At 38.5% G+C, this 26,717-nt stretch overlaps 1 protein-coding gene across 8 annotated transcripts in view; it reads right to left on the reverse strand.

Moving 5' to 3' along the window:
• TSGA10 (testis specific 10) overlaps positions 1–26,717 on the reverse strand; it is a 172,378-nt gene that overhangs the window by 113,701 nt on the left and 31,960 nt on the right. For 7 of the 8 annotated variants that reach the window (XR_011651227.1, XM_045204802.3, XM_045204800.3 and 4 more), the window contains exons 4-9: positions 22,906–22,971; positions 21,758–21,925; positions 20,988–21,143; positions 13,633–13,803; positions 13,466–13,543; positions 12,403–12,554 (exon numbers count right to left, since the gene is read on the reverse strand). Coding sequence is in view for 7 of the 8 variants with exons in the window: in XM_045204797.3 (XP_045060732.1) it covers positions 12,403–12,554; positions 13,466–13,543; positions 13,633–13,803; positions 20,988–21,143; positions 21,758–21,925; positions 22,906–22,971 (791 nt within the window). In the remaining variant the exon portion in view is untranslated. Of the gene's footprint in view, positions 1–12,402; positions 12,555–13,465; positions 13,544–13,632; positions 13,804–20,987; positions 21,144–21,757; positions 21,926–22,905; positions 22,972–26,717 lie in introns of those variants that run through there. The other variant, XM_045204803.3, reaches the window with a different exon arrangement.

The raw sequence follows: 26,717 nt of genomic DNA on the forward strand, positions 1-26,717 counted from the left end.
CACAACCAGAACTGACAGAGAATCGAACAGCAAGGGGGACCGACACCAAGGAAATAGAAAATAAACATTCATCCAGACCGGTAGGAGGGGCGGAGATGGGCACCGGGGTGGAGAGGACTCGCGTGGCTGTGGCGGGACTGAGACTGGTGGAGTGTGGGACAAATGGCGCAGGCAGTCCGAGCACTAGCAGACCCTGCGGCCCAACATTTGCACAGATAAACCCAGAGGGCCGGACTCAGAGTGGCGGAGAACGGGGCAGGCAGCGGCACCACATTCACCTACAGATAAACCGGAACGCGGGGAGCGAAGCAGACCGCGCAACCCAGGGCTGCAGCTCCGGGAAATAAAGCCTCAAACCTCTGATTGAAAACGCCCGTGGGGGTTGGGGCGGCAGCAGGAGAGACTCCCAGCCTCACAGGAGAGGTTGTTGGAGAGACCCACAGGGGCCTAGAGTGTGCACAGGCCCACTTACTCGGGAACCAGCACCAGAGTGGCCCAGTTTGATTGTGGGTAGCGGAGTGAAAGATTGAAATCCGGAGGAGAGTGAGGCGGGCGCCATTGCTCCCACTCGGCCCCTCCCCCACGTACAGCGTCACAGCCAAGCGTCACAGCACAGCAACCAGCATTACCCCGCCCCGGTGAATACCCAAGGCTCCGCCCCTTAAAGTAACAGACGCGCAAAGACAAACAAACAACAACAAAAAAATGGCCCAAATGACAGAACACTTCAAAGCTCCAGAAAAAATACAACTAAGCGAGGAAGAGATAGCCAACCTATCGGATGCACAGTTCAAAGCACTGGTTATCAATATGCTCACAGACTTGGTTGAATCTATTCGAAAAACAGATGAAAAAATGAAGCCTATGCTAAGAGAAACAAAGGAAAATGTACAGGGAACCAATAGTAATGAGAAGGAAACTGGGACTCAAATCAATGGTGTGGACCAGAAGGAAGAAAGAAACATCCAACCAGAAAAGAATGAAGAAACAAGAACTTGGAAAAATGAGGAGAGGCTTAGGAACCTCCCGGACGCCTTGAAACGTTCCAACATCCGAATTATAGGGGTGCCAGAAGGAGAAGAGGAAGAACAAAAAATTGAAAACTTATTTGAACAAATAATGAAGGAGAACTTCCCTAATCTGGCAAAGGAAATAGACTTCCGGGAAGTCCAGGAAGCTCAGAGAGTCCCAAAGAAGCTGGACCCAAGGAGGAACACGCCAAGGCACATCATCATTACATTACCCAAGATTAAATGCAAGGACCTACATCCAAGATTACTGTATCCAGCAAAGCTATCACTTAGAATGGAAGGGAAGATAAAGTGCTTCTCAGATAAGGCCAAGTTAAAGAAGTTCATCATCACCAAGCCCTTATTATATGAAATGTTAAAGGGAGTTACCTAAGAAAAAGAAGATCAAAAATAGGAACAGTAAAAATGACAGCAAACTCACAGTTATTAACGGCCACACATAAAACAAAAACGAGAGCAAACTAGGCAAACAACTAGAACATGAGGGTTGTCATTAAGGGAGTGGGAGGGGGAGAGGGGGGGAAAGGTACAGAGAATAAGTAGCATAGATGATAGGTGGAAAATAGACAGGGGGAGGGTAAAAATAGTGTAGGAAATGTAGAAGCCAAAGAACTTATAAGTATGACCCATGGACATGAACTATGGGGGGGAATGTGGGAGTGAGGGGGTGGGCAGGATGGAGTTGAGTGAAGGGGGGAAATGGGACAACTGTAATAGCATAATCAATAAATGTATTAAAAATAAAATAAAATATTGAAAATAAATAAATATATAAAATCTTTAAATAATGAATGGGTTATCAATGAGATAAATGAAGAAATGAAAAATTACCTGAAAACAAAAAAAAATTAACTCACGACACCCACTATGTAAGGGATACTGCAAAAGCAGTCCTGAGAGGGAAGTTCATAGCACTACGCACCTACCACAAGAAACAAGAAAAATCTCAAATAAACAATCCAACCTGCATCTAAAAGAATTAGAAACACAAAAGCTAACAAAGTCCAGAGTAAGTAGAAGGAAGGAAATAATCAAGATCAGAACGGAAATGAATGATGTAGAGACTAAAAAAACAATTCAAAAGATTAATGAAACCAAGAGCTGGTTCTTTGAAAAGAAAAAAAAAAAAAGATTGATGAACCTTTAATGAGACCCATGAAGAAAAATAAAGAGAGCCCTGGCTGGTGTTGCTCAGTGGATAGAGCACCACCTGTGAACCAAAAGGTCACCAGTTCAATTCCCATGCTGCAGTTGCAGGCCAGTACCCAGATAAGAGTGTGAAAGAAGCAACCAATAGATGTTTCTCTCGCACATCGATGATTCTCTCCTTCTCTTTCACCCTGACATCCCCCCTCTCTGAAAGTAAATAAAATCTTTTTTAAAAAAGAGAGGACCTAAATAAATAAAATGAAAGAGAAAGAGAATGAAAGAGAAGCAACAACTGACATCACAGAAATACAGGGACAGTAATAAAATACTATGAACAACTATATACCAAGAAATTGAACGACCTGGGAGAAATGGATAAATTCCTAGAAATGCACAATTTCCCAAAACTGAATCAAGAAGAATCAGAAAGCTTCAGTAGACCAATTACAACTAAGGAAATTGAAGCAGTAATCAAAATACTCCCAGCAAACAAAAGTCCTGGACCAGTTAGCTTCAAAAGTGAGTGTTACTAACCATTCAAGAAGAATTAACACCAATCTTTCTCAAACTATTCCATAAAATTCAAGAGGAGAGATTATTTCCAGCTCTTTTTATGAGGCCAGTAATTTCATAATTCTAAAAACAGATAAAGATACAACAAAGAAAGAATATTATAGGCCAATATCCCTGATGAATATAGATGCTAAAATCCTCAACAAAATATTAGCAAACCAAATCCAGCAAAACATTAAAAAGATCATACACCATGATTAAGTGGGATTTATCCTGGGGATACAAGATTGGTACAATATAAATCAATAAATGTGATACATCACAAAAACAAAATGAAAAATAAAAATCACATGATCATATCAAAAGATGCAGAAAAAGCACTCAATAAAATCCAGCACCCATGATAATAAAAACTCTCAGCAAAGTGGGAATAAAAGAATCATACCTCAACATAATAAAGACCATATATGACAAATCCACAGCCAACATCATATTCAATGGGCACAACTAAAAGCATTGACCTAAAGATCAAGAACAAGAGAGGGATGTCCACTTTCACCACTCTTATTCAACATAGTACTTGAAGTTCTAGCCACCGCAATCAGACAAAAAGAAGAAATAAAAGGCATCCACATTGGAAAGAAGAAAGTAAATCAGTCATCACTCACAGATGACATGCTATTGTATATAGAAAACCGTAAAGACTCCACCAAAAACCTACTAGACCTAATAAATGAATTAAGCAAAGTAACAGGATACAAAATCAATACTCAGAAATTTATGTCATTTTTATACACCAATAATAAACCATCATAAAGAGAAACTAAGAAAGCAATCATATTTACTACTACAATAAAAAAAAAGTAAGGTACTTAGGAATAAATTTAACCAAGGAGGTAAAATACCTGTACTTGAAAAACTATAGAACACTGAAGACAGAAATTGAGGAAGATACAAATAAATGGAAGCACATACCGTGTTCATGGATTGGAAAAATTAACATCATCAAAATGTCCACACTACCCAAAGCAATCTATAGATTCAATGCAATTCCTATTGAAATACCAATGGCATACTTGAGAGATATAGAACAAACATCCCAAAAATTTATATGGAACTAAAAAAACACCCTGAATAGCCTCAGCAATCTTGAGAAACAAGAACAAATTTGGAGGGATCACAATACCTCATATAAAACTATACTACAAGGCCACTGTAATCAAAACAGTCTGGTAGTGGCATACGAAAAGACATATAGAACAATGAAACAGAACAGAGGGCCCAGAAATAAACCCATGTCTTTATGTTCAATTAATATTTGACAAAGGGGGCATGAGCATACAATAGAGTAAAGACAGTCCCTTCAATAAATGGTGTTGGGAGAACTGGACTCGTACATTCAAAAAAATGAAACTAGACCACCAAGTTACACCATACACCAGAATAAACTCAAAATGGATAAAAGACTTAAATATTTAAGTCATGGTACCATAAAAGTCCTAGAGGAAAACATAGGCAGGAAAATTCCAGATACTTCATGTAGCAATATTTTTGCCAATACATCTCCTAGGGCAAGGGAAATAAAGGAAAAAATAAACACATGGGACTACATCAAACTATAAAGCTCCTGCATAGCTAAAGAAACCATCATCAAAATGAAAAGGGAACCCATTTTATGGGAGAACATATATGCCAGTGATACATTGGACAAAGGTTTTGTCTCCAAAATATATAAAGAACTCATATGACTTACCACCAGGAAGACAAACAATCCATTTTAAAAGTTGGCTCTGAATAGACACTTTTCCAAAGAGGATATACAGATGGCCCATAGACATATGTAAAGATGCTCAGCATCACTAGCCATCAGAGAGATGCAAATTAAAACCACAATGAGGAGGGAAGATGGCGGCAACATAGGTGGGAGCGGAGTCCACTTCCCCTCAACGCCAGGGAAATACCTAGCTGATCTGAGGAGCAGAGCGAACAGCCAACAGTATTCCAGCATATACGAAGATCAGAGACCAAAGATAGAGGACACTGAAAGATCTGACGGTAAGAAGAGTGCTCAAGGACAATAAGGTCCACGGGACCCAGGACCGCGCGGTACAAGGGCGGCAGAAGCGCCAGCCCTGGCGCAGGGGCTGCGGCAGGAGTCTTGGGAGAGGGCCAGGCTGCGCTGTGAGCAGCCAGGTGCTTGATTAGACCAGGGGGGCTTGAAAAGGAGGAATTTCTCAAAAAGAAAAAGAAAATAGAGACACTCAGGGGCTAATTAGAGAACTCTCGGTAGTAGCCGAGGCCCCTGGCGCCCCTCCCCCTCAACCCCTGGACTGCTACGCTCACCTGAGGTCCGGTCGCGCGCGCGAGCAGATTAGTGAACGGGACCCACACTTGAAACCCCGGAGGGGCGCCCACACCTGAAACCTCCGAGATAATTTGGAGCAGAGACTAGCTGCTCCACCCACAGGCCCAAAACCTCGGAACCGAGTGCCGCGTGATCCAGTCCCAGGGCGGCCCCGCCCGCCCGAGAGACTCAAGCCCATGGCGGCTGGATCGGGCCCCCAAGCACAGAGCCTGTGGCTCAGCGGGCTGCGCGCGCTCACCAAGCTCAGGGCCGGCTGGGTGCCTGTTTTCCAAATACAAAGCTGCTGGCGAGTGTCCTAACCCCAAGGCGGCTGAATCCGCCACCTGCGCGCCAGCGTTCCAAGCCCTGGCGGCTCGATTGGTCCGCCGGCTGCGCGCTCAGGGCACAAAATAACGTCACAGACCCAAAGCGGCTGGATTCCCCGGCTGCTCGCGCACGCGTCACAAGCCAAAGCGGCTGGATTGGCTGATCAACGGACTGATTGACTGCCAGGGACCACACCTACAAAACAGCGAAGAGTGTGACCCAGGAAGAGAGAAAAGTGAAACCAATCCTTCCAACCACCCCCTCCCGTTTCACAGACAGGACACCAGCAGAAATAACCTGACCGGTTTAAAGCCAACAGAAGATTTTTTTTTTTTTTATCCTTTTTCTTTTTTTTCCTTTCCCCCTGAAATCCTTCTTCCTCTCTCTTTTTTTTCATTCCTTCTTCCTCCCATCCTTTACCATTTTTATGTCTTCTTCCTGCCTTCTTTTATCTATTTCTATGTTTTAATTTTTGCTAAAATTCCTTCTTATCTTGCCTCCGATCTTTCTTTATTCCTTCTTCCCTCCTTCCTTCCTTTCCTCCTTTCCTATTTCCTTTTTCCCTCCTTCCCATCTTTGTTTTGGTTTGTTTTGTGTGTGTGTGTGTGTGTTTTTTTTTCTTTTGCCCCCCCTTTCTCTTTTTCCCACAGGTGAGACAACAAAACCTGGAGTGCTGAAAAGACTAGAGTTAGACCGTGTTAAACACATAAACGTCAGCTCAAGACCAGTGAGCACAGGAGAGTAAGGAGACAGCACCACCGAATCCCATTGGCATTCTACCATAGAAGTTCATATCATAAATCCAGGGAGTCAGAACAAAGCAATTTAAGACGCAGAGGCCAACAAGAAGAGCCTCACAAACAATGGGAAGACAAAGAAACAATTCCCAAATGAAAGGAAAGGAGGAAGTCTCAGAAAGAATACTAACCGAAAAAGAGGCAAGTCAACTATCAGATACTGAGTTCAAAGCAATGGTCATCAGGAAACTCACTGAGCTCTCTGAGCTCAAAGAGAACTACCAGAAACTACAAGGAAACTACAATGAACTCACTGCAAACTATATCAACATGAAAAAGGAAATAGAAAATATCAACAAGAGCCAAGAGGAAATGAAGAATACAATTTCGGAATTGAAGAACACAGTAGAAGGAATTAAAAGCAGACTTGACGAAGCAGAGGATCGGATCAGCGAGCTGGAGGACAAAGTAGAAAAAAACACCCAGAAGGAGCAAGAAAAGGAAAAGAGGCTCAGAAAGAATGAAGAGGCAATAAGGGAAATGCAGGACAACATGAAACGTAACAATATCCGTATAATAGGAATACCAGAAGGAGAAGAAGAAGAGCAAGGGATAGAAAACCTGTTTGAAAAAGTAATGATGGAAAATTTCCCTAATCTGAGAAGAGAAAAAGTCACCCAAATCCAGGAATCACAGAGAGTCCCAAACAAGAGGAACCCAAAGAGACCCACTGCAAGACACATCATAATTAAAATGGCAAATTTCCAAGACAAAGAGAGGATCTTAAAGGCAGCAAGGGAGAAAAAGGAAGTAACATACAAGGGAGCCCCAATAAGGTTAGCAACTGACTTCTCAATGGAAACGCTCCAAGCCAGAAGAGAATGGCAAAAAATATTCCAAGTACTGAGAACCAGAGGCCTGCAACCAAGACTACTTTACCCAGCAAGGCTCTCAATCAAGATAGAAGACCAAATAAAGAGTTTCCCAGACAAAAGAAGTCTAAAAGAATACAGCTCCACCAAACCAGCTCTGCAAGAGATGCTAAAGGGACTGCTTTAAGGAAAGGAAGGAAAAGAGAAAGACAGAGGAACACAGGTAGGAAATAATGGCAATGAATAACTACCTATCGATAATAACCTTAAACGTAAATGGATTAAATGCTCCAATCAAAAGACATAGAACAGCTGAATGGATAAGAAAACATGACCCACACATATGCTGCCTACAAGAAACGCATCTCAGGACAAAAGACTTACACAGACTGAAAGTGAAGGGCTGGAAACAAATCTTCCAAGCAAACGGACAGGAAAAAAAAGCAGGGGTAGCAATACTCATATCTGACAAAATAGACTTCCAAAGAAGGGCCATAAAGAGAGACCCAGAAGGTCACTTCATAATACTCAAAGGAAGAATCCACCAAGAAGACATAAACATTGTAAATATATATGCACCCAACATAGGAGCACCCAAATACATAAAGAAAATCTTGGAGGATTTCAAGAAAGATATTGACAGCAACACAATTATAGTAGGGGATTTTAACACCCCACTATCAAAAATGGACAGGTCTTCCAAACAAAAGATCAACAAAGATATTGTGTCACTTAACAATACCTTAGAGGAAATGGACTTAACTGATATATACAGAGCTTTTCATCCCAAAGAAGCAAAATACACGTTCTTTTCAAGTGTCCATGGAACTTTTTCAAAGATAGACCACATGATAGGACACAAAGCAAGCCTCAACAAATTCAAGAAAATTGAAATCATATCAAGCATCTTCTCTGACCACAAGGGTCTGAAACTAGAAACCAATGCCAAGGGTAAAAACCCAAAACAGTCAAAAGCATGGAGACTGAATAGCATGCTATTAAACAATGAATGGGTCAAGAATGAGATTAGGGAAGAAATCAAAAACTTCCTGGAAACAAATGAAAACGAACTCACAACAACCCAAAACCTATGGGACACAGCAAAGGCAGTCCTGAGAGGGAAGTTCATAGCAATACAGGCCTACCTTAAGAAGTTAGAAACAGTTCAAACAAACAACCTAACCCTACGCCTACAAGAACTGGAGGAACAACAACAAAGACAGCCCAGAGCAAGCAGAAGGAAGGAAATAACCAAGATCAGAGCAGAACTAAATGACATAGAGACTAAAAGCACAATTGTAAGGATCAATGAATCCAGGAGCTGGTTCTTTGAAAAGATAAACAAAATCGACAAGCCTTTAAGTAGGCTCATCAAGAAAAAAAGAGAGAGGATCCAAATAAACAGAATTAGAAATGAAAGTGGAGAGATTACAACTGATACCACAGAAATACAAAGGATCGTAAGAAATTACTATGAAGACCTGTATGCTAAGAAATTTGAAAACCTAGATGAAATGGACACATTTCTAGAAAAATATAATCTTCCAAAACTGAATGAAGAAGAAGCAGAAAACCTGAACAGACCAATATCAGCAAAGGAAATTGAAGCAGTCATCAAGAAACTCCCATCACACAAAAGCCCTGGACCAGATGGTTTCACAGGAGATTTCTACAAAGCATTTAAGGAAGAACTAACCCCTATCCTTCACAGACTATTCGAAAAAATCCAAACTGATGGAAGACTCCCAAACTCTTTTTATGAAGCCAGCATCATCCTAATCCCAAAACCAGATAAAGACACAACGAAGAAAGAAAACTTCAGGCCAATATCGCTGATGAACATAGACGCTAAAATTCTCAACAAAATATTAGCAAACCGCATCCAGCAATATATTAAAAAGATCATCCACCATGACCAAGTGGGATTCATCCCAGGGATGCAAGGATGGTACAATATTCGCAAATCAATAAACATAATACATCACATCAACAACAGCAAAGACAAAAATCACATGATCATATCAATAGATGCGGAAAAAGCATTTGATAAGATACAGCACCCATTTCTGATAAAAACACTCAGCAAAGTGGGAATAAAGGGAGCAGTCCTCAACATAATTAAGGCCATATATGAGAGACCTACAGCCAACATCACACTCAATGGACAAAAACTTAGAGCTTTCCCACTAAGATCAGGAACTAGACAAGGATGCCCTCTCTCACCACTCCTATTCAACATAGTATTGGAAGTCCTAGCCACAGCAATCAGACAAGAAAAAGCAATAAAAGGCATCCAAATTGGAAAGGAGGAAATGAAACTGTCACTGTTTGCAGACGACATGATAGTGTACATGGAAAACCCTATAGACTCCACTCAAAAACTACTCGACCTAATAAATGAATTTGGCAAAACAGCTGGATACAGAGTCAATACCCAGAAATCAAAGGCATTCCTGTACACCAGCAACGAAACTGCAGAAACAGAAATCAGGAAAAAAATCCCATTCGATATAGCAACAAGAAAAATAAAGTACCTAGGAATAAACCTAACCAAGGAGGTAAAAGACCTGTACTCAGAAAACTACACAACACTGAAGAAAGAAATTAAGGAAGATACAAACAAATGGAAGCATGTACCATGTTCATGGATTGGAAGAATCAACATTATCAAAATGGCCATACTACCCAAAGCAATTTATAGATTCAATGCAATCCCTATTAGAGTACCCATGACATATTTCACAGATATAGAACAAACATTGCAGAAATTCATATGGAACCATAAACGACCCCGAATAGCTGCAGCAATTTTGAGAAAGAAGAACAAAGCAGGAGGGATCACAATACCTGATATCAAACTGTATTACAAGGCCACTGTAATCAAAACAGCCTGGTACTGGCATAAAAACAGGCACATAGACCAATGGAACAGAATAGAGAGCCCAGAAATAAACTCAAGTCTATACGATCAATTAATATTTGACAAAGGAGGCAGGAGCATAAAATGGAGCAAAAACAGCCTCTTCAACAGATGGTGTTGGGAGATCTGGACAGCTACGTGCAAAAAAATGAAACTCGATCACCAACTTACGCCATACACGAAAATAAACTCAAGATGGATAAAAGACTTAAATATAAGCCGTAACACCATAAAAGTCCTTGAGGAAAACACTGGCAGGAAAATCTCAGACATTCCACGCAGCAACATCCTCACAGACACATCCCCTAAAGCAAGGGACATAAAGGAAAGAATAAACAAATGGGACCTCATCAAAATAAAAAGCTTCTGCATGGCTAAAGAAAACAGCACCAAATTACAAAGAGTACCAACAGTATGGGAAAACATATTTGCCAACGATACCTCAGACAAGGGCCTGATCTCCAAAATATATAAAGAACTCACTCGACTCCACTCCAGGAAGACAAACAACCCAATTAAAAAATGGGCAAAGGACTTGAACAGACACTTCTCCAAGGAAGACATACAGAGGGCCCAGAGACATATGAAAAGATGCTCAGCATCACTAGCCATCAGAGAGATGCAAATTAAAACCACAATGAGGTATCATCTCACACCAGTCAGAATGGCCAACATAAACAAATCCACAAACAAATGTTGGAGAGGATGCGGAGAAAAGGGAACCCTTGTGCACTGTTGGTGGGAATGCAGACTGGTGAGGCCACTGTGGAAAACAATATGGAATTTCCTCAGAAAACTAAAAATGGAACTGCCCTTTGACCCAGTAATTCCGCTGCTGGGATTATACCCTAAGAACACTGAAACACCAATCCAAAAGAATCTGTGCACCCCAATGTTCATAGCAGCACAATTTACAATAGCCAAGTACTGGAAGCAACCGAAGTGCCCATCAGCAAACGAGTGGATCCAAAAACTATGGTATATTTACACAATGGAATTCTATGCAGCAGAGAGAAAGAAGGAGCTTATACCCTTTGCAACAGCATGGATGAAACTGGAGAGCATTATGCTAAGTGAAATAAGCCAGGAAGTGAGGGACAAGTACCATATGATCTCACCTTTAACTGGAACATAAGCAATAGAAGAAAAAAGCAAACAAAATATAACCAGAGACATTGAAATTAAGAACAATCTAACAATAGCCAGGGCGGGGGTGGGGGGGTGGGGGCGGGGATAGTGGGAAGAGGGTATTACAGGAACTACTATAAAGGACACATGGACAAAACCAAGGGGGAGGGTGGAGAGGGGGGAGGGAGGTGGGTTTACCTGGGGTGGGGTAGAGGGATGGGGAGAAAAGGCATACAACTGTAATTGCATAACAATAAAAAAAAAAAAAAAAAAAAAAAAACCACAATGAGATATCACCTCACATCTGACAGAATGGCCATCATTAATAAAATCAACAAACAACAGGTACTCACAAAGATGTGGAAAAAAGGGACCCCTAGTGCACTGTTGGTGGGAATGCAGACAGGTACAGCCACTGTGGAAAATGGTATGTAATTTCCTTAAAAAAATAAAAATACAACTGCCTTTTGACCCAGCAATTCCACTGCCGGAAATATACCCTAAGAATCCTGAGTCAACAAAACAAAAGAACTTATGCACCCCTATGTTCATAGCAGCATTATTTACAATAGCCAAGTGCTAGAAACAGCCTAAGTACCCATCAGTAGATGAGTGGATCAAAAAACTGTGATACATTTATACAATGGAATACTATGCAGCAGAAAGAAAGAACTCCTACCTTTTGTGACAGCATGGATGGAACTGGAGAGTATTATGCTAAGTGAAATAAGCCAGATGGTAAAAGACAAATATCATATGATCTCACCAATAAGAGGAATCTAATGAACTGAATAAACTAACAAACAAAATGGAACCACAGGCATGGAAACATGGTACACACTGAAAGTGACCAGAGCAGAGGTGGGAGAGGGATAACAGTGGAAAGAAAGGGAAGGGACTAGAAAAAGAACATATATTAATGACCCATGGACAAGGACAACAGTGTAGGAATTGACTATGGGATCAGGGGTTGGAGTTGGCAGAGGAAGGCAAAGAGGGAAACGTTGGGACAACTGTAATAGAATAACAATAAAAAATGATTTAAAAAACAAACAAAAAAAAGCCCTGGCTTGTGTAGCTCAGTGGATTGAGTGCTGGACTGTGAACCAAAAGGTCACCAGTTCAATTCCCAGTCAGGGCACATGCCTAGGTTGCAGGCCAGGCCCCTGGCTGGGGGCATGCAAGAAGTGACTGATTGATGTATCTCTTACACATCAGTGTTTCTCCCTCTCTTTTCCCCTCAATTCCCCTTTCTCTAAAATGAATAAACAAATCTTTAAAAATAAAAATAAAAAACAACTTAATTATCATTACAAAATACACTACAAAAAGCTAAGTTATTAATGACAGACTATTAGTTGTTGAAGGCAGTTTAGTTTACCTCAAAGAATTATTCTCTGCTTTTTGTCTGCCAAGTTCACTTTCAGTATCCATTGCCTTTCTTGCTAGTGATTTCATTTCTTTTTCCACGGTAGTTATGGTTTCCTTCATCAAAGTCATATTTGACATTTGCTCCATACGTTCATCATCAAGCTATATAAGCAGAATGATAAGGTTATTGCCATTGTTAAAAAAGTCTTAGTGATCTTCCTAAAGAGACATCCTCTCTTTGTAAAGACTGGTATATGACAAGATCTATATGATGAGGTGATCATATTACATTTGAACACTGTGGGAGGCAATATGGACAAGGTATTGGGGAACAGGAACAAGAATAGTATATCCATCTACATTTTCAATCTGGTTCAATTTGACTTTAGCATACATATCTTATTTACAAAATATTTCTTATTTGTTGTTCAGCATTAATAAATTATAGCTATAAAGTGAAATTATGAAAAAAATTGTTTTTCCCCATCTATTGTTTGTTTTACTCATTATAATGACATAACACAGATGAATGTATATTCAATTAAATTGGTAACAGATAGTCAAATTCCCTTAATTTTGTTTATATAGTTACATCTCAAATATATATTCATAGCATCTCAAGTCCTTGATTAGTAAAAAAGGTGATGCTTCAGATTTGAATTCGGTTTATATATATTTTTCTCACTAATTTTATTTCATCATGATTTTCTCTACCCTAGTTACTCTTTAGGTAGGATAATCCAATTTATCTGTGTCTTGCAATGTTATCTTTAATGAAATACGGAGATGAAAAATTTGCTAAAATCCATGGAAGTGCATCCCTAGTGTTTTTTTTTTTTGAAAGAACACACTTTGCAACCTAACATAAAGAGGATTTTACCCACGTTTTTAGAAGGAAATAAACAATGAAGAAATGACAATTTACACCACATATACTACCTTTAGTCTTCTAGGATTACAAACCCTAACCTAGAAAATTAAAAGAACTTCTCAGAACACAGAAAAAAAAAAGAAAAGGGTAATAAAGCCACTGACAGTTTATAGCCAAAAGTGCAAAAGTGATTTTTCTTTACATTATGAACTGTACACTCCAGCTCCTCTATCCTTTGTTCCAAGTGCGCCTTCTCATTAAATGCTGTCTCTTGGGCAATCTGGTTAAAAAACAAAATCAAAACAAAGTGCTTTCAATGTCACTGCATTGTGTTTCATAAATGTTCATGTAGATAAAATCCTTTCAAACCTTTAGTCTTTCCCTCAGACTATCTCGTTCTGTTGTCATTCTTCGTAAATCAGTGAAGGCTACATCTCTTTCAGTCTCCACCCGCCGGAGGATGGCATGTGCTGTTGTAGATTTAGGAGACTTACAACTTTTCATCATTTCTCGTCGAAGTCGAGCAATTTCTTCCTGAGCCTATTATTTAAATACATAGATAGACTCCTATTTAACAAGCGTTAGAACAGACATAAATATAGCTATCTTATATCCAGTCAGTTCAAATTCAAACCTATTAGCAATACGCATGCAGTAGGATAATGGTATAATTTTGACTTTAAACAAATAAATTAAAAGATATTCTCAACATACAAATCAACATATAAAAATAGAAGTTTGGTTTACAGTATCTTTGCCAAAAAAATTTTAAATTAATTTGGAGGCAATCAATGCAAGAGAAAATGATATACTAAGAAATATATATGGTATACTCCACGCATTTTGTAATATAAACTTGAATTTAGCACAATTTGTGTAGAATACTGGTTTAATGAATATTATCATAGTGTTCTAGTCTTTTTGTGTGTAAATATATATGCCATAGTCATGCCTTAAGTACCTTTACCCTGACAGAAAGGCCCACCAATTCTTACTCATTCAAAACAGGTAAGTCCTGTGTACAGGAGCTACTATAAAGGACACATGGACAAAATCAAGGCGGAGGGTGGAGGCAGGGGAGGGAGGTGGAGTTGGCTGGGTTGGGGTGGAGGGATGGGGAGAAAATGCAGACAACTGTAATTGAATAACAATAAAATTTTTAAAAAATTAAAAAAAATAAAAACAATAAAAATTTTAAAATATTTTTGAAAAAAGTAAAAAAAACAAAAAACAAAAAACAAGTAAGTCCCTTATCTTTCTTCCTCTTGATTGTAATCACTATCTATTCAGCTCATCTCCAAGTCTCAGAGGAAGATATGTTACTTCCCAATTTCCAAAGCTAAGCCTTCACCAGAATCCTGGACCTCATCTCCTGAAGTGTTTTCTAAGATATCCCTGACTCTTACTATGATTTCCTCACTTTGAATAGCTCTCCACTGTCTACGGCCATAGCACCTTGAACGCACCCGGTCTTGTCTGAATAGCTTTCCACTGACTCTTTCTCCCCTGCCTTCAACCATGCACAGGATTCCCATATCTTGGAAAATTGTCACTTAATCCTGTCATACCCCATTTACCATCCTACAACTCTCTCTCTTTTTTAAGTGTCTGTACCACAGCCTGTTCCTTACTACCCACTTTCTCACCCCAGTGTATTCCACCAATTCCCAGAATTTCAACAAATGACCTCACCAAATCTAATGGTCTTTTCTCAGCTTCTGTTCTTGATATTTTAGCAGCATTTGACATTGTTTTCAACATTCTCCTTGAAATTTCTTCCTTCCTTGGTCTTATAACATTGCTCTGCCTTATTTTTCTATCTTCTTTCTTTCTTTCAAAGGTTCCTCTACTGATCGAATAAAACTTTCCAAGATCCTCGATTTATAACTTTCTCATTCAGAGACCTCATCCACTCTGAAGGGTCAAAATTCACCTCTAAGCAGATGACTTCTAAATCTACCTACTGAGCTCTTGCTTTTCTCCCCATTCCAGTTCCACATTTCTTACTGCCTGATGGAGTATATTCATCTGGTAACAGATGAATATCCTCCAAACACATGTGTTTGAAACCAAACACATCCGTCTGAACACATCTTTTCTATCAAATCACCAATGACTTTCTTATTTCTGTTTCTCTTTTTATTTATATATTTTTATTTTATTTATTTATTTTTAGAGAGGGGAAGGGAGAGAGAGAGAAAGGGAGAGAAACATTTATGTGTGGTTGCCTCTCACACGCCCCCTACTGGGGACCTGGCCCACAACCCAGGCGTGTGCCTTGACTGGGAATGGAACCAGTGACCCTTTGGTTCATAGGCCCACACTCAATCCACTGAGCTACACCAGCCAGGGAAGTCATACAATTTTCTGTTTTTAGATTTTATTTACTTATTTTTAGAGAGAGAAGAGAGGGAAAGAATCACTGATATGAGAGAGAAACATTGACGGGTTGCCTCTTCCATATCCCTAGCTGGGGACCTGGCCCACAACCTAGGCATAATCCCTGGACAGGAATTGAACAGCAACCCCTCAGTTCACAGGCAGGTGCCCAATCTACTGAGTTGTACTAGTCAGGGCCTATTTCTTTTTCAATTACTACAATTCTTCAGTCATTCAAAACAGAAATTCAGACACTTCCATTCACCCCTCTTTTTTGTTCAAATCAAATGCTGTCAAGTTTTTCTTAATAGAATTCTAGCTTAGCCTCTTAAAGCCACATGTATGGACTACTCTAAAAGCCTTCTGAAGAGTCCATGGTTTCTTCCTCCTCCAGTTCTCTTAAAGGAGAAATTGTTATATAAGAAGATAATATATGAAGATTATATGTGAGATAATACAACATTGTTACCAGGTTAAAACTGTAAAAGTGTGGCTTTGTTCATATTTCTTCTGCCTAAAAAAATAGACTGTCCTTTGCTTATAAAGCAAAGTATAAACTCCTTGTAAGGCCGAGTGAACAGCCTCCACCATATAGTCCAGAAGCTGGTAAACTACATATGGCTTATTGGCCAAATCCAGCCTGCCTCCTGTTTTTTGTATATCTATAAGCTTATAATGTTTTTACATTTTTAAACACTTGAAAAAAATCAAAAGAAGAAAAGTATTTTGTAACAGGTACAATAATATGAAATTCAAATTTCAGCATCCATAAATAGTTACATTGTGACACAGCAAACTTACCTAAATGAGTAAGTATTGTCTATGGATGCTTTCACATCACAAAAAAGAGTTGAATAGCTGTGACAGAAATCACATAACCTGAAGAGCCCAGGATATTTATTATCTGGGCCTTCACAGAAAAAGTTTGCAGATTCCTGCTCTAATCCCTTCTACCTCTCAAGCCTTAGCTCGCCCTTCCTCCACTGACACATACCTTGGATTCTAGCCTTTTTCAAGTATATTTTATTGACTATGCATAGCTATTGCTTTGCAGTTGTCCCACTTTTTTTTCTACACTTTATCCCCCCTCCACCCTGCTCATCCCCACTCTCCAGCATTCTCCCCTGCTCCACTTAGTTCATGTCCATGGATTGTACATATAAGTTCTTTGTCTTCTCTAGTTCCTACACCATTCTTAACCTCCCCCTGTCTATTTTGTGACTAACATTATGCTTCTTATTCCCCTTACCCCCCCATTAATCCCCTCCGCCTGCCCACTGATAACCCTCCATGTGATCTCCATTTCTGTGATTCTGTTCCTATTCTAGTTGTTTGCTTAGTTTTTGTTTTTGTTTTTTAGGTTCAGATGTTGATAGTTGTAAGTTTGTTGTCATTTTACTGTTCATAGTTTTGATCTTCTTTTCCTTAGATAAGTCCCTTTAACATTTCATATAATATGGGCCTGGTAATGATGAACTCCTTTAACTTTACTTTATCTAGGAAGCACATTATCTGCCCTCCCATTCTAAATGATAGTTTTGCTGGATACAGGTATCTTGGATGTAGGTCCTTGCCTTTTATGACTTCAAATACTTCTTTCCAGCCCCTTCTTGCCTGTAAGGTTTCTTTTGAGAAATTAGCTGACAGTCTTATGGGAACTCCTTTGTAGGTAACTCTCTCCTTTCTTCTTGATGCTTTTAAGATTCTCTCCTTATCTTTAAACTTGGGTAATTTAATTATGATATGCTTTAGTGTGTTCCTCCTTCGGTCCAATTTTTTGGAACTCTCTGGGCTTCCTGGACTTTTTGGAAGTCTATTTCCTTCACCAGATTGGGAAAGTTCTCCTTCATTATTTGTTCAAATAAGTTTTCCATTTTTTGTTCTTCCTCTTCTCCTTCTGGCACCCCTATGATTCAGATGTTGGAGTGCTTAAAGTTGTCCCAGAATTTCCTAAGCTTCTCCTCATCTTTTTGAATTCTTATTTCTTCATTCTGTTCTAGTTGGATGTTTATTTCTTCTTTTGTTTCAAATCATTGATTTGAGTCCTGGTTTCCTTCCCTTCACTGTTGGTTCCCTGTATATTTTCTTTTATTTCACTTTGTATAGCCTTCACTTCTTCTTTCATTTTTGCAACTGAGATCAATTAATTCTGTGAGCATCCTGATTACCAGTGTTTTGAACTCTGAGTCAGCTAGGTTGTCTATCTCCTCGTTGCTTAGCTGTTTTTCAGGATTTTTGACGTGTTCTTTCATTTTGGCCATCTTTCTTTGTCTTGGTGCATCTATTATGTTGTAAGGGGCAAAGCCTTGGGTATTCCCCAGGGTGGGGCAACCCTCTTTGCTGCATTGTGGCACTGTCTATGTGGGAGGGATCAGAGAGAGAACAATGCTCCTTGCTCTCTCACTCAGCTCTAGACCAACTTTTCCATCACTTCCCTCACTTCCCACAAGTGGATTGTACCCTTTCGGGTGCTGATTCCCAGGTGGGTGCGTTTGTGTATGTTCTAGGACCTTGTGGGTCTCTCCAACAAACTCTCCTGTGAGACTGGGAGTTTCTTCCACCTTCACAATCTCCACAGGATTTTACTGTGCTAGAGGTTTTTTTTAAAAAATTATTTTATTGTTGTTCAATTACAGTCATCTGCATTTTCTCCCCACCCCGCCCCCCCCACCCCATCCAAACCCTCCTCCTTCCCTTGCTTCCACCCTCCCCCTTAGTTTTGTCCATGTGTCCTTTATAGTAGCTCTTGAAAACCCTTCTCCAAATTGTCCCCTCCTCCCTCCCTTCTGGCTATTGTTAGATTGTCCTTAACTTCTTTAGTTTCCTAGTCACCAGCCCCCGCTTTGCCCACACGGTTTACTGCCTTGCCATGTGTCCTCTCCACCCTGGCTGCCCATCTTTGTCCCTCTTATCTGTCTGGATGAATGTTTCTTTAACTCCTTGGTCATCAGAGTTCAATGCAGTTTGATTTTCTGGCACTTCAGGTTGTTTATTGTTTCCAAATTGGTTGTTATCCTTCTTTTGGTTGTGTGAGGAAGCAGTGTTTCTACCTACACCTCCATCTTGGCCAGAACCTCTGATTCTAGTCTTTAACTGATCCACTTATCTGCTGATTTTCCTGCCTTTACCATTTGCCTCACATCACTCCTTTACTCCAGAATGCTCCTTCTTAACCTTTTAAAGATAATAGAAACCCCATGTAAGGTAAGGGGAGGCAGTCTGTCTTCCTCACCCAGGTGTCTGGGTGACTAAGGGAAGCAGTGTTCCCATAGCCTTGAAGATGCCTGATAAGTAGTGTTCTCTCAGCCTTGGGACTGGGTCCGATAAACTCTTCCCATAACATGAATTGGGCTCACATGCACAGAATTAGGCCATGTCATGTAATTTTCTGGCTTTTTGCCAGCTTTGTTTGTTCTAGTGTTTAAAAGGGGCTAGGGTCTCCCTGCTGGATGCCATGCTAAGGAGCAAGGGCCATGACGTGTGCCACACAGAGACATGCAAAGAGACACGCAACTTGCAGAGTGTGTGGCTAGCCCACCCATGAATAAAGGCATGTCTGATATCCCAATGGCTCCATGAATATTTTTCCATCTGCCCGAATACCATGAACCTGTTAGGCCTTGAATCGTCACAACACACCCCATTCACCCATCCCTCAGGACTCAAACTCTACACTGTTTAGCCAAAATTTTCTAGATCACTGTAAATAAAAATACCCACTTATTTTACTTATACAGTATCTTCCAGACTAGTCATTGTAAAGTAACAAAAAAAATAAATACACATTATACTTTATCTCCCCAACTAGATGGCAAACAGAAAAGAATGTCTGCACATGTTTTTAAACTGTGCTCCATGGTACTCCACGGCCCGATGAGGCAGTGGGGTGAATCACAGCAGCTTCTCATGAACTATTCTATACTTCAAATCTCAATATAAAATTGTCTGAAGAAGAGGAGTGTGGTAAAAATTTGAAAATCACTAACTTATACTATATGCAAGCATAGGATTTACAAGGCAGAGGTTTCAGTAAAATACTCTCATACCTTACACTAATGCACACAGGACTTTCCTGCCCCTTAGCAGTTGTGGTCCTATAATCATACACATGTACACTGACTCAGGTTTCATGGCACAGACACAGACACCAGGGGACTCTAATCAAAGCAAACTAATCACCCCACACACTTAGAAGTGGTAGTTGCTATTTAAACTACCCAAATAAAAATAAGAAAGCTAATTATAGAAGAGAGTAACATGTATTATCCATTAAATAGCTAATGTAATGTTTAAAATTTTAAGTGTAATAAAATCACATTATAAGAAGGAGAAGAAATAAATAACACTGAGATTAGAGTGTGAAGAAAACAGTATACTGATTTAACCAGAAGGATTCCATGCTATGATATAGCATACACTGGGCATTTGTCTTATATATTAAGATATATGCCCAGATCGATCCATTTCTACAAGGGCCAATTCATCTTCAATGAGCATTAAGCTCATTAAATAACAAAGAGGAGGCGCAAATAGGAGTCAGAAACTCAAGACTCTGAAACCTGCTGAACTTGGGCAAATGGGTTAACCTTATCAGACCTGCCTTCTAATATATAAAATGAAGCAAATAGGCCATATAATTATGGTATCCAAAGTCACTTTAGTTATTAAAAAACTGATGATTAAGCTTGACTTCAAACTAAAATAAAATCCACTAAGGCGAATTTTAAAACTTAACGAAAAAAAAACCCAGTGTCTGCATCTTATCATTTTTTTCTCTTAGAGTGGGAGGCCCATAACCCTGCACAAAGTTGCTGTAATTCTTATATAAAATTTGATATTTTTAAAATAAATTACGTTGGGAATGTATGCTGTTTAATATTTGTTGAGTAAAGAAATTACTTGGGTAGTGAGAGCTTTAATTTTAAGCTAAAAATAGAGATAAACTACAAACTGATTTTACCCTCTGAAATTAAACAAATTATATGGTAGTTTCTTAGTGATTGATAGTACATCAAAATGACATGTTAGTATTTTTAATCCCCAAACTCAAATATGTTTATCTTCAACTCACTGTACCCTTCCATTTAACATTTTCCCCATTTCTTATTCCAAAAATCATACTATATCTATGCATGTATATGGCCTTTTATGGGAATGGGGATAACATATGTGTGTATATACATACACTGTATTAATATACTTCATTAAAAATACCTTAAGAACAAAGGTAATTCCCAAATGGTATTAAAATTAATTTGGCAGATTTAAGCATACCTAAAGAATAATATATCTCTAAAATTAACTGTTATTACTTACATATTTTCTTTTCTTATAAACAAGTTTACCTGTTCATAAAGAAGAAAGGTCTTGTCTCTCTCAGATGTAAGAACCTTGACATTACCCTGAATTTCTGCCAAATGACGCTCATATTTTTCCAGCATGCATTTAAGTTCTTCACGGTCTCTTGTTGTCTTCAAAAGCTCTACATCACAGTTTGTAACCTAAAATTATAAGAAATTTGAAATTATTTGACATGTAGTATGAATAGAAAAGTGCTACTGATGGCAGTACATGACTACATAAAGAAAATGATGAAAAAAAGTTTAAGAATCACCTCTCATAAATTTTTTTAACTTATTGATTTTAGTTAGAGGAAATGAGAGGGGGAAGTGGGGGAGGGGGAGAGACACAGGAGAGAGAGGAGAGAGGAAAGAGGAGAGAGAAAGAGAGAATGAATTTGTTGTTCCATTTATTAATGCATTCATTGGTTGATTCTTGTATGTGCCCTGACCAGAGATTGAACCTGCAAACTTGACATATCGGGATGACACTCTAACCAACTGAGATACCTAGCCCAGGCCAAAAGCACCTCTCTTGTAAAAAGCTTCACCCCAAATTGCTCCACATATTTCTGACTAACCCCCAACCATAACTAATGCTGGGGATAAAGAACCAATTTCAATGATCCACAGTCTATCAAAGAGAACTCTGTCTCCCAATCTCTTTGATATACCAATTCATGCCAATCAGCTTGAATTGTTTCCAGGTAAACCAAAGAATAAAAGACAGTGTTTGAGCAACAAACTCCAATAATTTATAACTTTCCAAAACGTACCCGGGAAGATGGAGATGGGCGTCTGGGACTTTTAGATCTACTTCTGATCATCTTTCTCAAATTCTGAGCTTCACTCTTGTAGTAATCTCTGTCTGCTTCTAAAGTCTTGACAAAGGAATCAAGTCTGGAAGGAGATTTATTTTGTGCTTTTTCAGTGTCTAAAATTATCTTGCCAGGGAGGAAAAAATTAGGCCATTATTTCAAGCTAAACTACAGCATCATTTTCTACATGAAGTTGAACACAAACAGGATCCTTAAATATAATAAATGTGGTGTTTTAAAAATAACTTTTAAAAATCATACTTTTAAAAAGCTGTTAGATATATTTATTTTCTAGCATTTCTAAATGTTCTCTATTTTTATTTAATTACAAGTATCCCTAAATTTACTCAGTAATTTTGAAGAAAGAATGGTAAAGAAATTTCAGAAGCCAGAAATGTCCACAGATCTAGTTACAAATCCTAGAAATAAATTTAATTTACTTAGAGTAACTTGTATAGCATTTAAGTTTTTTTCAGTAATTCCTCAAGGAATGAATAAATTAAATGAATGCTGGATATTCATCATATGAACTTTCAAGTGCATTCCCATTCACATTAATTTAGAAACATTTCTTTTAAAACACTTATTTTACCAATGTTATACTGAGGAGAAATAACAATTACAGAGAAGATGCTTCAAATATTTCAAATAGTAACATTAAAATGTCTAACTAGAGCAGTTTTCATTTCACATTGTTAGATAAAGAAACCATATTACTTAGAATTAACAAAAATTGACATACAGATATTTGTCACTAAGAAGAATAAAAGTTAATGTGTAGACAAGTGCATCTTATATTTTGAGAATTAAATTATTCATAGTTATCCATTTAAATCAACGAACAACTAAGGGCATTAATAAAACTAAAAGTTCTTCCACCTCTAGGAGAGAAAGAAGTAATGATCAAATGGAGCAAGAATACCATTGCTCTTACATATGGGAGTACCCTTGTGCACAAAACAGGGAGCGCTGATTTTAGAACACAAACATTTTTTATTGTTCACAATGTTCATGAGAGTCAAAACACATGTACAATTTTTATAATTTTAATATACTAACAGAATAAAAATTATTCCTTAACATACATTTATGAAACATGTACTTACAGATCTAAGTCTTTTTATTGTATCTTCCAATACTATTATATTATTTTGCTGGCAAATGAGTTCAATCTGAAAATCAAGCCAGAAAAAAATTATTTGGATTTTAAATGTTTAAACTGATTTAACTGGAAAGAGAGCATCAAAAAAGTAAGCCACTTAAAAATAAAAATACGCAGACAGTGAATATTTTACAAAAGAAAAGATACTCTACCTCTTTATGTTTGCCTACCTTTAATGATAAAAGAACCTAGGGTGAAATGTAACAGTTCCTTTAAATCAAGGGTGTCCAACCTGTGGCCCTCGGGCCACATGCAGACCAGGATGGCTGTGAATGTGGCCCAATGCAAAATCAAAATTTACTTAAAACATTATGAGATTATTTTGTGATTATGTGTTGCAATGTATTTATTGTCTGGCCTAAGACAACTCTTCTTCCAGTGTGGCACAGAGATACCAAAATTTTGGACACCCCTGCTTTAAATTATCTACTATTTTCATTATATTGATTACATTTTACCAAATTACTCCCCACACACTAGAAAAAAATGTTAATAGCAATTATAATCCTGAAGATGATAATAGGGAAGAAATAAAAGAATGATTAGGATTTTAAAAGTTTTACTAAATCATCATAGTCAAAAGTAATTGCCTTTTCCTCTGAATTCTTTCAATAGTTTAGTTCAACCCAGCCCACAAAAACTTTTTGTATCAGATTTATGACGTCAAACACACCAAGACTTATAATATAGCTACCAATAGTTACATATTTAGAATATAACTAAATTGTATGTTCCTAGAGGGCAGTGACTATTTATGCAAAGCTTTAAAGCTCTTGGCTAAAAGTAGGCAAATTAGTTTCATAACTTTATTTCTCAATTCATAAACCTCTCCTTCATTATTCTAAATCAAAAGGTACTAAATTTTAAGTATAGTTTTAAATGTACTATATTTTAAATATATTATGGAATTATTGCACCTCATTTGTTCTTTTGACCAAAGTACTTTTCTAAGATTTCTCAGGCAGTCATATTTTTGTGAAATATTAAAGGGTGCTATGGTATGACACAAAACTTATGTACAGTTTGGATAAGCTTACGTACAGTTATTTGAGTGGACAATTTTCAATGCTTTATACTATTATGCAGATACTTAAAATTGACATATATTGAATTATGTATAAAGATGTCTGCACTAAATTAGTATAATTTTATTTAGTATGATGCATTCTTGTGAAAATAAATTTACACATACATATATCTTAGATGCAGATGGAAGAAACTAATATATAAACTGAGGAAGATGGACTATATCTAGTTATAGCAAGATATGATTATAGTACATGTCATTTTATATAGAATGAAATTTTTAATAATAGATATGTATTACTTCACATATAAAAAAACATAATGCGCCATGGCTGGTGTGGCTCAGTGGACTGAGTGCTGGCCTGCAAACCAAAGGGTCACCAGTTTGATTCCCAGTCAGAGCACATGCCTGGGTTGTGGGCCAGGTCCCCACCAGGGGGCGTGCAAGAGGCAACCACACATTGATGCTTCTTTCCCTCTCTCCCCCTCCCTTCCCCTCTCTAAAAAATAAAAAATAAAAAATATTTTAAAATATAATGCTAATTCCACTCTGAAAAACAAAATTATAACAAGCCCAAAAGAGAGCATGATAACTCAGCATGTTCATTTATTTGACAATTGTTTAATAAGTACCTACTATGTGCCTAACAAAGTCAGGCAATTGTAATATGCTAGGTATAGCAGTGGCTAGAACAGAAAAAAACCTCTACCCTCATGGAGCTGACATTCTAGTTGAAAAGAGAAAAACAAAAGATACTAGGTAAAATACGTTAAATAGTGATTGTGTCATACAAAAAAACATAATGAGCATTCACATCTGTTCTAGGCACTTGACATATCAAAAAAGTAAACAAAATACACCAAGACCCCTGGCTTTGGGGATCTTATATTCCAGCTGGGTAGACAATAAAAAAATAAACTTAACAAATAAATCACATAGCACAACAGAAAAAAAAGAGCAGAGTTAAGGAGACTGGGGATGTTTATGAAGGACAGTTTAGAATTTTAAATAGGGTGATTCAGGAAGTCTTCATTGAAAGGAGCGCTTTGAGTACAGACTTAAAGAGGGAGGGAGTCAACCATGTAAAAAATATGGGAGAGAGATTCCGGCCAAGATGGAGGCATAGGTAGATACACTTTGGTTCCTTGCACAAGCAAAAAGGATAACAACCAATTTAAAAACAAAAACAACCAGAACTGCCAGAAAATCAAACTGTATGGAGTCTGACAACCAAGGAGTTAAAGAAACATTTGTCCAGACTGGTAGGAGGGGCAGAGACAGGGAGCTGGGGTGGAGAGGACACACAGCAAGGTGGCGGCTGGTAGACAGGGACAGGCGAGGCTGAGGCTGGCATACTGGGATATCACACATTTCGGTGCAAATAAGCTGGGAGGAACAACTAGGGAGTGAGACAGACCATGCAACCTAGGGTTCCAGGAAAATAAAGACTCAAAACCTCTCACTGTAAAAACCTGTGGGGGCTGCAGTGGTGGGAGAAACTCCCAGTCTCACAGGAGAGTCTGTTGGAGGGGCCCACAGGATCCTAGAATGTACACTAGACCACCCACCCATGAATCAGCACCTGAAAGGGCACAATCCACTTGTGGGAAGCAAGGGAAGTGACTGAAAGTGGGGCAAGACCCAAGCAAGGGGCATAGTCCCCTCTCTGACCCCTCACCCACATGCAGCACCACAATGCAAAAAGTGGGTTGCTCTGCCCTGGAGAATGCCTAAGCTCCTGCCCTCACAACATAACAGGTGCACCAAGACAAAGAAAGATAGCCCAAATTTAAGAACAGATAAAAAATCCTGAAAAACAACTAAGCAATGAGGAGATAGACAACCTATCAGATGCAGAGTTCAAAACACTGGTAGTCAGGATGCTCACAGAAATGAATGAGTATGGTTGCAAAATAGAGGAAGAATTGAAGTCTATGCAAAGTGAAATAAAGCAAAATATACAGAGAATCAACAGTGAAGGGTAGGAAATGGGGACTCAAATCAATGATTTGGAACAAAAGGAAGAAATAGACATTCAACCAGAACAGAATGAAGAAACAAGGATTCAAATAAATGAGGAGAGGCTTAGGAACCTCCTGGACAACTTTAAATGTTCTAACATCTGAGTCACAGATATGTCAGAAGGAGAAGAGTAAGAGCAAGAAATTGAAAACTTATTTGAAAAAAGAATGAAGGAAAACTTCCCCAGTCTGGCAAAGGAAATAGACTTCCAGGAAGTCCAGGAAGCACAGACAATCCCAAAGAAGTTGGACCCAAGGAAGCACACACGAACCACATTATAATTACATTACCCAAAATTAAAGATAAGGAGAGAATCTTAAAAGCAGCAAGAGGAAAGTAGACAGTTACCTACAAAGGAGTTCCCAAAAGGTTTTGAGAAGGCAGCTGATTTCACAAAAGAAACCTTGCAGGTAAGAAGGGGCTGGAAAGAAGTATTCCAAGTCATGAAGGGCAAGAACTTACATCCAAAATACCTCTATCCAGCAAAGCTATCATTTAGAATGGAAGGGCAGATAAAGTGTTTCCCAGATAAGGTCAAATTAAAGGAGTTCATCATCACCAAGCCCTTATTAAATGAAATGTTAAATGGACTTATCTAAGAAAAAGAAGATGATCAAAAATATGAACAATAAAATGACAACAAACTCACAACTATCAACAACTGAACCTGAAAAAACAAAACAAAGCCAAAAACGAACTAAACAACT

This window comes from Desmodus rotundus, chromosome 5 (assembly GCF_022682495.2).
Source record: "Desmodus rotundus isolate HL8 chromosome 5, HLdesRot8A.1, whole genome shotgun sequence".
Taxonomy (NCBI): Eukaryota; Metazoa; Chordata; class Mammalia; order Chiroptera; family Phyllostomidae; genus Desmodus; species Desmodus rotundus.